This window comes from Pipistrellus hanaki, assembly GCF_964339955.1.
Source record: "Pipistrellus hanaki genome assembly, chromosome: 4".
NCBI classification, from domain to species: Eukaryota; Metazoa; Chordata; class Mammalia; order Chiroptera; family Vespertilionidae; genus Pipistrellus; species Pipistrellus hanaki.
This window is the reverse complement of record NC_140506.1, coordinates 13,087,531-13,099,986: the sequence shown is the minus strand read 5'-3', so window position 1 is coordinate 13,099,986 and position 12,456 is coordinate 13,087,531. Positions and strand designations below refer to the sequence as shown.

General features: G+C 45.2%; 1 protein-coding gene across 6 annotated transcripts in view; it reads right to left on the bottom strand.

Annotated features, from left to right (window-relative positions):
* The window catches only part of TRIO (trio Rho guanine nucleotide exchange factor), a 749,917-nt gene that overhangs the window by 550,723 nt on the left and 186,738 nt on the right, over nt 1-12,456 (bottom strand). For all 6 annotated transcript variants that reach the window (XM_084881643.1, XM_084881642.1, XM_084881641.1 and 3 more), the window contains exons 28-31: nt 9,975-10,067; nt 7,585-7,696; nt 5,681-5,871; nt 3,418-3,519 (exon numbers count right to left, since the gene is read on the bottom strand). In XM_084881643.1, the coding sequence (XP_084737769.1) occupies nt 3,418-3,519; nt 5,681-5,871; nt 7,585-7,696; nt 9,975-10,067 (498 nt within the window). The remainder of the gene's footprint in view (nt 1-3,417; nt 3,520-5,680; nt 5,872-7,584; nt 7,697-9,974; nt 10,068-12,456) is intronic.

Below are 12,456 nucleotides of genomic sequence, written 5' to 3'. Positions count from 1 at the left end.
GATCACAAAGGGAGGGGAACCCACCGTGCCCTCATGGTGGGCCTTGTTTTGAAACTAGAAAGCCAAAGCCCATGGTAGGAAAGGAAATTAAAACTGAGAACTCTCTAAATAAAATGCTTTAACTGGAGGACATGGCTTTAAAGGTATTGAGGGAGAATAACGGAGAAATAAAGGACAAAAGGGGCCTCTTGCTCCCATTCCGGAACCTGATGCCAGGATAGCAGTCACGCCAACGCTGGGGTCAGAGCAGAGTGATTAGGGAGCCGGGGAGTTTGTGCATGAAATCAGCGTCTCAGGGTGGGACACTTGAACACAAAGACCTCCTGGAATGTAAAAGCCTGGTACAAATGCTCGGGAACCTACACAAAGAGAGTATCTGAGGAAGAACATCTGGCCCAGTTTGGAGACAAATGAGGAAAACTGTTACTATGGGTCAGAAATAAAGAAATTTTTTCATGATATAAAGCAAATTTATTATTACATTTATAGAGGATAATTCTCCTAGTAGTCTCAATCCATTTAAGGAAGGATTTAGAAATAGAATTCTCCCTTGCAGACTATAAAAGTGAAAAAAAGGCCACATTTTGTTTCACAACTACTAGGCCATCAGCATCATTGCCATGACAGCCATGACCACCATGACTGTGACCACCTCCTTCACCACCACATCCCACCACCCCCAAAACATTTTCTCAACCACCAAATCACTCACAGTCATCTCTACCATCATTTATACCACCACCATCTCCACCGCTGCTGCCACCACCACCATCTCCTCCACCGCCACTATCTCCACCACCACCACTACCATCTCCACCACCACCACTATTATCTTCACTACCACCACTACCATTTCTACCACCATCACCACCATCTCCTCTGCTGCCACCACCACCATCTCCTCCACCACCACTATCTCCACCACCGCCATTATCATCTCCACCACTACCACTATCATCTCTACCACCACCACCACCATCTCCACCACTTCCACTATCATCTCTACCACCACCACCACCATCACCACCATCTCCACTGCTGCCACCACCACCATCTCCTCCACCACCACTATCTCCACCACCGCCACTACCATCTGAACCACCATCACCACCACTTCCACTACCACCACTACCATCTCCACCATCATCACCACAATCTCCACTGCTGCCACTACCATCTCCACCACCACCACTACCATCTCCACCACCACCACTATCATCTCTACCACCACCACTTCCATCTTCACCACCACCACTACCATCTCCACCACTATCTCCACCACCACCACCACCACCATCTCCACCGCTGCCACTACCATCTCCACTACCACCACGACCATCTCCACCTCCACCACTACCATCTCCACCTCCACCACTACCCCCACCACCACTACTATCTTCACCATCACCACTACCATTTCTACCACCATCTCCACCACCACTGCCATCTCCACCACCACCGCTGCCATCTCCACCACTGCCACTGCCACCAACACTACCATCTTCACCACCATTTATACCATTACCATCTCCACCATCACTACCATCTCCATCCACCACCACCACCACCACCACCATCACCATCTTCACTGTCACCACCTCAATATCCACTGTCATCACCATTCATACCAGCCTCATCACCACAAAGCAATCTCTAAAATTAATGAGAACATCATTTCGTTTAGTCTCTTGTTGGAAGTCAGAAAAATATTACTCAGAACTCCCTAGAAAACTTTCATCTGGTAAAGCCCACAGGAAATCTTTTGTTCAATTGCATCATGAGTATTTTATTATGTCCCAAATGAAAGTAATCCATAACTGGCTAAAATATCTGGCACTATTTCTTAGATACACCCTTTGGCATATGTCATTGAAGCTAATCTGGATAAACACTTAATATAAGTTGGAAGTTTTAATGTCCTGAGGATACTTTAAAATTTTATGCTTTAGAAAAGCTCAGATATCTAATATTTAGCTAACAATGCAATTTATGTTTTATAGGGCTTTCTGCCAGTACTAACAAGAACACACTGGGATGGTAATAATATATTCATTGCACAATGAATATTGCTCATTTCTATGAGAGTAAACACCTTAAAACACAATGGCAAACAGTCAGCGGCTCTATGAGAGTGGCCTGCTGCTGAATAACCTGGGGTTGCTGGAAATACCACAGAGACTCAAAGGAACATAAGACAAAATTGCTGATGTGCAAGTTCACCCAGAGGCCCATTTAGCTTTTGGCTCGACTCCCAACATCCTACAAATCTTTGTCTACATCTTCCCCAGAACATCCTTAAGTCAATTATGGTCTTTCCAGACAGCTCAAACAGACAGTTCCATCTGTATTTTCTCAAACACAGAAGGAGGGAAGTACATTAGGACACCCTTAGGGCCCTCTGCCATTCTTAGGAGAGGGTAGTTATTCAAGACAGAGTTCAAATCAAATATCCAAAGACACTTTCCCCCCCAAAGATGAGATACCTCGAAGTTCCCTTAGTGTTTTTTAAACACTTTAAATCAAAGCATTATATAAAACCCTGTAGCTGATCATTATCCCTTTTTCCTCTGCCCTCAAACTAGAAAGCCAAAGAGCCAAGGACCCCATGGAGACATATGGCAGGTTCAGCCTTGAAACGTTCCAAGGCCATCACACTCCACCAGGTGCCCATGATCTTCCAATCCAGTGGTTCTCAACCTTTCTAATGCCGCGACCCTTTAGTACAGTTCCCCATGTTGTGGTGACCCCCCAATCATAAAATTATTTTCGTTGCTACTTCATAACTGTAATTTTGCTACTGTTAATGAATCGTAATGTAAATATCTGTTTTCAGGTGGTCTTAGGAGGCCCTGCTAGCGGTTCTCAACCTGTGGGTTTCAACCATGCTGTAGAGCCTAAGACCATCGGGAAACACAGATATTTTCGATTCATTAACAGTGGTAAAATTACAGTTATGAAGTAGCAACGAAAATAATGCTATGGTTGGGGGGTCACCACAACATGAGGAACTGTACTGAAGGGTCGTGGCACTAGAAACGTCGAGAGCCACTGCTCTAAAACCAAAGGTCAGGTGTGCATGGAAGCTGTGGGCCCCTGATCCCTGTCCCAGACCTGAACTTCCTGCATCTCTCAGGAATGCACAATTCTTCTTAAGACTGGAAGGACGGGAAAAGTTTGAAGACGCGCTCCATTTGATTTGAGTAAGCAAGCAAAGTTTAGCTCACGTTATTTCATCCCTGGAACACCAAACTGAACTTATTCTACTGTTCTTGCGGGAATCTCTAATCCCTACAGAACATAAAAGCAACACACAAAGTGACATGAAAACCAGCAGTTTCAACCACAGGAAAAAAGCAAGCATTCACGGCCACGGTAAGCATGTCTCAGAGCACGTCCCCAAGCTTCCCGCAGACGTACCTTAAGGACGATTTTATTATCTGACGTTGGCGTCCTCCCCACCCACAGTGCAAATTTGCAGGGATCTCCTTCAACATGTTCCGTGACACCCAACTCTGAGGTCTGGGTAAAAAGACAATGATATAATTAGAGGAGAGTACAATTCAGAGACCATGTGGTCATGCTAGGTTATAACAACGTAGCTTGGTAAGTTTAATAAGTAATCCTTAGCCCTCACTTTGGTGAAAATAAGGAAATTTTGTTCTGAGGCTGCAAACGACCGGTTTCATCTTTTTCATTTCCTGTGAGCACCGCTGCTGGAGACTCTGATGCAAGTCCACATGCAAATCCAGAGGGGGAAAAAGCAAAATATCTGAAACCTCATTATCGGGAAGACTAAGGGTTGACTCATTTCAATCTTATAAATGACAAATGCGTTTGTTCTGGTTGAGAAAGAGCTGCCCCCTTCCATTTTCCGCATGAATGAAGTACCTTCAAGGAGGGCAAATGGTGTTTTCAACAGCTCAGTTTTTTCCAATTTGCTTATTAGTAGCATAAACTTTTATTGATTTTTTACAGAGAGGAAGGGAGAGAGATAGCTAGAAATGTCGATGAGAGAGAAACATCGACCAGCTGCCTCTTGCACACCACCTACCGGGGATGTGCCCGCAACTAATGTATATGCCCTTGACCGGAATCGAACCTGGGACCTTTCGGTCCGCAGACCGACGCTGTACCACTGAGCCAAACCGGTTTCGGCCAGTTGCATAAACTTTTAGTATTTCACCGATAGCTTTAAGGGCTAAGGACAAAATTGCTCTCTGTAATATATGTAGGTGTAATATGCAGAACACGGAAGAGTGTAGATGAAGGTCAGCACCTTCAACTCCGCCACATCATGTCCCCCCTATAGCATTCTTCTGCCTCCAGTGAAGGAAGTGATTCATAACCCACAGCGCAGAGGTGCCGCCCAGGGAACCTCAACTTTTGAAAGATAAATTAAGTGAAGATGTATCGGCTTCTAAAACAGACTAGCCTGGTCTCTGAGGCTAGATTAGAGCCAGCTCGTGAAATTACTAGCCAGCAATGCTGCATTTTTTCTTTCCAGTTAGAATATGATCTAAAATGATGTAAGGTGGCTGTGATCCAAAAGACAATCTCAAACAGGATGTCAGCCAAAGGAAAGGGTATGAAAACCATTAGCTTGAACTTGCAAATTCCAGATTATTATTAAGATGCTCTCTACACTTGGTAGTATTTTATTACTTTGGGAATTTGATTAACATATGGATACCATAAAAACATACAATGAATAAAATATAAATTATCCAAGTATCTATCAATATGTACAAGCAATCTACCTTACTTTGTAGAAAGAAAACAAATTCTAATGCATTTTCTATTATTTCTCTGACGGTGATTTTTCTTTAGTTTTGCCCAATCCTCCACTGCCTGAGCCTGCTCAGTCATTTTTTGATGACAGTCCTCTGAAATATTGCTACTAAGGGAAGAAGGAAATATAGTGGACCCTGGGGATGACATGTGCCTGAGATTTTTCTGAGTTGACATGTGATTTTATAAAGAGGCTGGTTGGACGTGCTCCCAATGGAAAAAAGGCACCAGGTGTGTTTCTCTTGCCAGGAAGTACAATGACAAGTAAGAATTCATCACTGTAACTGCCGAGCACTCAAGGGCAACTGTCTATAAACAGGTGGGATTGTGGTTCTTTAAAACGATTTTTGCTTACATAGATTTTTCTCCAATAATAATATTTTGCTATTGTAAAACCCATGTATCTATTTATTTGAAATTTATTTTTAATGAAAATATATCAAATTTTGTCATAAAGATCCCACAGTGAGCCACCCTATAAGGCTGCATAAGTATATTCCAATGTTGATGAATGAGAAATTAATTATAAAGATATGAGAACTTCACAAAATCATAGTGAGATATAATCACTTTGTGTATTTATAAAGCCAGTTAAGGTACACAAAAATCAAATGATTTAAATTAAATTACAAAGTGTGTTCTTTTCCTGTAGTTAGATTGCCTGGAATTTAGAAAAAGCAACTGTCCTAAGTCTAGGAAAACACAAACTCAGGCGCGCCCTCTAGTGGACTCACGGCTGTCAAAGAATTTCACTGAAGATGAAATCATGACAATTTTGGACTTTTCACATTTTAGGATAACCTGCAGGCAACGAAGAGTGATTTTTCTCTACCTACAAAAATGTTGCAATTGTGTTACCTTTAAACTTAAAATTCCGAATGCCAATACTTACAAACAATTTGCTTTTATAAAGGTACTTGCTTCTCCCGCTGGAATCTTTCACTTCTTTACTAAACACTAAGGACATTTCAAAAAGGAAGAGATGCCGTTCTCGACCCTTTCGAATTAAGGTTTTTGGGTCCCACACTTGGAAGGATTCCTGCAGGATGAGTTCTCCCTGAGACTCGATATTTTCATCAAACCCTACAACATAAAACAGGAGGCACAACCAATTTAAAATAAAAAAAAGACAGCATTATGATTATTAAACATTTGTAAAATGCCCATCAATTAAATCTCAGATTAGCATTTCCATTTGGGCCCCTGACTCCAGCTTCCCTAGCACTGGCCCACCCGAGAAAGGATAATTCTTCCTGAAACAAGATTTTACATATATTTTTCGTTGTTTTTCTTCTTCTTTTTTTTTCCTGTTGTGTGTGTGTGTGTGTGTGTGTGTTTAAGGGATTCCTCTTGGCTTTATTCCTTGTGTTCTAGCTCCTTAGGGTGTCATTCTCACCAGCTCAGAATGCCACATCTGGTCACCTGCACTCACAACACTCCTCATACAGACCTCCTCTGCCCAGAATGATTCCCTGACGTTCCCAGCTCGCGTCTTGATTCTCTGCTTCCTCGGCCTAGAACACCCTTCCAGGACATCCAACAGTCCCGGCCTTTCCACAAGGCCCTGGTCTCGCCTTCCTTCTGGGTACTCATCTCTGTGGAGTTCTCCTTCTGCATGCAAACTTCTTCCTGCGCATCAGTCATGCTCTGGCCACTGGCTGGCTTTCACTAATCAATGCTCATCTCTTCATGGAAGGGACCGTTGCCTGGACTCTAAGATTCCTGGGGCAGGTGGGGGCTGCTAATTGTCTCCCAACTTCCACTCTCCCCCTTCCCTAATAGCAGAAGCCCCCTCTACACTGCTCAAATGAGCACTACATTTCCCAGCATCCTCTGCAGCTCTGGGAGCCCGAACCTATGCTCAGGCCACATGGGGAATCACATGTATGACGTCTAGCTGCTCCATGCTGCCCCACACCGCACGTCTTGCACGATGCAAGGTTAACACAGTCTAGAGACATCCTGAGCCGAGCCAGCCAGGAAAATCCGAGTCGTGGAGACAAATGAGCAGGAACAGAGCCCGAGTCGTTGGCGTCAGAAGGGCTGCCACGCCAGCTCAGCATTTTACATCAGAGAAAGAGAAAGCCATGCCACTTGGCCTTCATTTTGGTCTCTGACCAAGAGCAACACCTTTGCGCTAACTAGTGTACGGCTCAGTGCTACCAGCAATAATGACACACATAGGCCAGCAGCGCTTCTTGTAAATGTGTGTAACCCGAGAGTGACAGTTAAGCTCTGTAACACACAATCGCCTTCTTAAGCAGAAGCATTCATAGACATTATATAATGGTAACATTTTAAAGTGTATTTATCTGATTCTCCACCGCGTTATATACCACATTCACCTGCATAAATAAGAAGTTGTGTGGTACTCGCTATGTTCAGGCTCCAGCAAGTAATGCCATGGATGCAGAGATGGGGAAGCAGCAAGTCCTTTTAAGGATTTTCTCCTCTTAGGGGTCTGATCTACCCTAACCCATCACCTAGCAGAGACCAGGCAGGTGAAGGCCAGTGATACGAAGCTCAGAGTGTGGGGAGGCCATTCCCAGTACTGGGACAGGGACAGGGACAGGGACAGGGAGAGGGACAGGGACAGGGTCAGGTGGTTAGGTGGAAGCATTTCATGTGATCTTTAAGGGAAACAATAAAACCAATTCTTCTTTAAAAAAGAAGACATTCACATCTAGACTCTTACTCCTAAGTAAACACAGAAGCATGAAGCCAAGGTTCTCAGGGAAAGGGAAATCCACCCACAGACTCAGCAGGAAGCGCACACAGGTGGGGGGCGTCCGGTACCTTCCAGCATGCTGAGGTGCATGGCGTCGTTGGCTCGCTTGGGCACGCTGAGCATCACCTCCAGGCCGTCTTTGATCTCCCCTTTGCCTTCCTCACAGCACGTGAGGAGCTCCTGCAGAAGACCAAGACTGTGAACTAGCGAAGACTGCGACATTCTCTACCACCGAGATCTTTGCAGAAAAGAAAGAGCTTTGATTTTCAAGATTAAAAAACCAGACTGTGGTCTCTTGGGCATATATTCTCATAGGAAATGAATTACTGTCTTTGTGTCCAATGGACAGACGGGTCTGTCCTGCTCAATTAGGACATTTCTTCTCATCAGAGAATCCAGGAGGAGTCTTAAGTTAAGATAAAATTAGTGTACATGTCAACTACCAAGCCCTAAAAGTGACAAACAAAAATATTTAATTAGGAGAGCAGAGCAGTCAGCTACTGGTGTGACTGAAGGTCACGTCAGGGTCCAGCCAGTACCACTGAGCTTCCACAGGGCCCAGCAGGCCTCTGAGCCTCTGGTGCCATGAACGCAGGGCCATCGAACCTGGAACTGTGCAGCGTGCGGCAGGAGCAGTGACACTGTAGGAACACCTATGGTGAAACACCCTTTGCCTGTAGGATGTTTAGAAGCTCCCACGATTGCATCACATTCCCTGAGTGATGACACCTCAGATCTTAGGGACACCGTCTTGGATAAAGATAGCAAGGGCGGCAAATTCCGACTCCTCTGGGCTCCCAGACATCTGACCTGTGCATTAATGACTACTGGTCAGGCAGTACTACATCAACAGCACTCTGGGTCCCAGGACTCAACAGAGGGACATGACAGTGAGGTCAGCTCTGGTCTCACACCCAATGGTCTGGAGCAACTGAGCTACTGACAAGCACCTTCCCTCATGATGAGATGATGTTTACACGATGCTGAACAGCATGGCAGAGTGCTTCCATACACGGAGACCAGCTGCACTGGCAGCAGCTCCCAGCTGGGGATCACACAGCTTACTTCTGTTCTCCAGAAGGACCCTCCGCAGAGCCAAGGGAGGGTTCTGAGTTCCAGCCCCCGCCAGGAGTGAGTGACCAGACGTGAGGTCACTGAGCAACGATCTTAGAGAGCCACAGGCGAAAACAAAGTCCTCGAACCTGAGGACATCAGAGGTGAGCCGCCTTTGTGGAATAGGAAGCAAAGAGCAAATGTTAAGATTAACAGCGTAGCCTCCGGCTTCCACTGCGTGGTTACAGCCCACAGGACTCTGCAGGGACAGGACGGCCAGACAGTCCCTCAGGGAGATCCTGACATTGAGGGGCAAGGGAGCTGCTCCGACAGAAAGTTCCAGAATGGAGCCACTTCTACAAAGGAAGGCAGCCACTTGCTAACTATTTCTCCATTTTTCTTACCAATAGAGTAAAGAATTTCAGATATTCATAACTCCTTCTTATGAATGTCATGATTGCCTCCTATCATTGTGCTAGGACTGAACCGGGGACACAGGTTCACAAAATATAGTGACTGGGATGAATGATTGGTACATTCTAACGTTTCATTACTAACACTCAACAGACAAGGAAATGGGAGGGTGAACACCCTTAGATGGAGGCTGCAAATTATTTTCCTTGTAGTCAAGAAAATATGTATCAATCACATGTAGAATGCACTCTTAGACATTCTAACCACAAATTCTGTTTTCTTTACCATCCAATTGCCACGACTAATAGTTATTGAATTTTTACAATCATTCGTAACCAAGAAAAATTAGAGGTCAGTGAGACTCAAATACTTGCCATTTGTATGAACAAAATGTACACATTGGTGTGTGACAAATGACCAGACAAAACTGTAGTTCTTCTGGGGTCAGGGGAAACCTGGGTACCAGCCTGGCCTGAGGGCAGAGCCACGCCCAGGTGGTAGGGACCAGTGAAGCCTAGGGGCGTGCCCCACCCTAAGGCCAGGCTCCTTCCTGCAGACAGCACTGTGAGGTGAGCTTCATATATCAAAGTGTACAGCACAGGGCCTGGCCCATAGTCATCAGCCATACGAGGAGCCATGGTACAAATATCTAGGACTGACAATTCTCTTTCCTTTCTCAAAAATGGCATGATTTAGAACAAAACAAAACATGCTAGGGGCTATTTTTTTTTAAATGTAAATGATACCTTTATTATTGTTGTGCCTTTCCTACCACACTGGATTAAATAAACTTGTCAAAAGTATGCTTCTGCCACTTTCTAGGACACTTAGCACTGTGCCATTCTTTCTTTAATGCACACGAACACTTGTAACCAGTGGGTCCCATGTTACTAGAACACACATAGTCAAGCTCAGGGCACTTTACAGATAAAGAAAAAAGTCATGATAGCAGTGTGCCAATCGTAAACTCTGTAGGCTGTATCATACGTACTTTCAAAAGGAGCTGGTACTTGGTTATGCGCTGCACTGGTTTAATAAGGTAGGAGGAGATGGAATTGGCTAGCCCGTGCCGCTGCTGGATCTCCTGAATTAAAGAAAAGTTACAGAAATAAGTAAATAACTATTAGCACCACTGGGCAAGTTAGAGAGCACCAACTCACAGTTTACATTCCTTATATCCACACAATGAATATACACACATTCTTTTCCTGTAAATATAAAGCAGAAATCGCTGCTTATTCTTTTAATATGGCCAACCTAAAAGTAATAAATGTGTCATCACTTGGAACCCCTCCGATGGCGGCGATGACTCTGCATCGCTGGCTCTCAGATCAAACCGGCAAAGTCAACCCCCAGCGCTGTCCCCAGAGGCTGGCACAGGCGCCCTTGAAGCCGTCACACCTGAGTCAGGGGCTGACTGCCCTCCCTCCCTCCAGCTCCGGAAGCTTCGGCCACATGTGCCCGAGTCACCGACCACAGCCCTCCCCACAGACACTTCCTTCTTCCCCACTAACAATGTCAGGGAACTCTGCTCCCCTATCCGCTGCCTTAGCCCAGACTCCCCACACCCATCTGCTGTGGCTGCCTTTCCTCAGTTCTCAGCACTCTCCTCAGAATTTACCAGGAACGGCTATCACCCGGGAGGCCACGCTTCACAACGGGCTCAGAAGCCACCACGTGGCTGTGCTCTCCATCTGTTAGTCATTGGGCCCCGGCCGCCAGAAAAGGCAGACCAGAGTGCCGGCCGCACGAATCACCAATGACTTGTTCCTCAGGCATCTAGCAGATTAAATTAAAAACTGACAACTCCTCCTCTGGCTCCCACATCAGAAATGCAGTTTCCAAGGTTTCTTTTCAATTTGCCATGGTTTGAAAACGTGGGATTCGGGATGTAATGATGATACACACGTTTGTCATTCAATAGTGCCTCTAAAGGGTTTCTTCCACATACAGTAAAATTCAAAATCTTAAGGGCAGGTCAGGGAGTTCCGACTAAGGTTAACCCACTGACAAGCACTCCCAAACCAAGAACATTCCCCATCACAAAGTCCTCTCTCCCCTTCCAATCTCCTCCCCACCCGTGCCCCCACCACCTCCAGAGGCAACCCTGGTTCCGATTTCTATCACCACAGATTCATTGTGCATATTCTGGAGGCTCACATAAAGAAACCATGCAGAACGTGTCTTTCTATATCCAGCTTCTTCCAGCCCATGCTTTGGAGGTTAATCCATGCTGTCATTTATCTGGGCTTATCCCTTCGCAAGGCTGAGCAGTATGCACCACAATGCGTTGGAAACACTTAGTAATATTTAACATTTTCAGAAACGCAGCTCCAATTTCTGTCGGCATCCTTATTACCTATCGTAGTATTATACGATTCAAAAGGTTACAAGATCACTAAGTTTTAATACCTCACTAAGATTTAATCCTGCTGAAATAAAAATGTTTCCCCTTTTAAAAATCTCTTTACTTATAAAATTTTGGGTGGGAGGGCAGAGAGTTGGGGGGGAAAGCAGGACCTAGCTCCCTGGTCAGTGGCATATCTAATGCCATGGCTGATTCTCCCTGTGCATTCACATCGTTTCCCTGCAATCAGGTCCCTGCCGTTTGCATCCCTCTCTGCGGAGGGGCATGCCCTCTGTGGATTTCCACTCTCTGCCCAGCACCTCTGCCACCACCGCGAACTAAGGGAGCCCTGAGGGATGCACAGCTGTACGAGGAAAACCACGGGCAAGCAACCTGTGCGATCTCTATGTCAGACAAACCTGATTTCCTGTTTTCTTGAGTGTTTTTAGGGCAAAGTGTTGTTTTTCTAATGGCTTTGATTCCAAACATTCGACGTGCCACATGCTCTCAATGCTTGAGCCTTATATAACTCTAACTCCGCATGTGGCCACGTGGGTGTGGGGTTTCTCCGAGCAGCAATGACCTAGGGTCTATGAAAGACTGAAAAGAAAAGGCAGCTGGGCTGGGAGCAGGCCTATGTACAAAGGCAGGGAGGTGTAACTGCTGGTCAGGAGAATGGCACGGACACAGGGTCATCTGCAGGCAGGCCTTCATCTCAAAGAGAGAAGCTGAACGTATTCAGTCCCCAGACTCTCAGAGAAGGCAGATGGTCACACTCGGCCATGCACGAGCACACGTGCATTCAAAAGCACCCCGCCTTTCAATCAGAATGTATTGATATATGGCACACACCTGACTGCATTCTACAAACCCAAAAAGCATTCTGCATGTTATGCACCGTGACACTGCTTTCCTTTTGTACTAAATAATCACCTTGCAATATATTTTAAAAAAAGGATGAGCTATATCTACAATATATTTACACCAACGAGAATATAATTAATAAAACTCCTAATGGGCCTAGTGGTTACAGTGCTATTTGTAAAAGTTTACCGGTAGGCCACTTTTGGAAAATAACAACATGAAATTAAAATGGAAAAAAGAAATGATAAAAAAAGATTCAAAG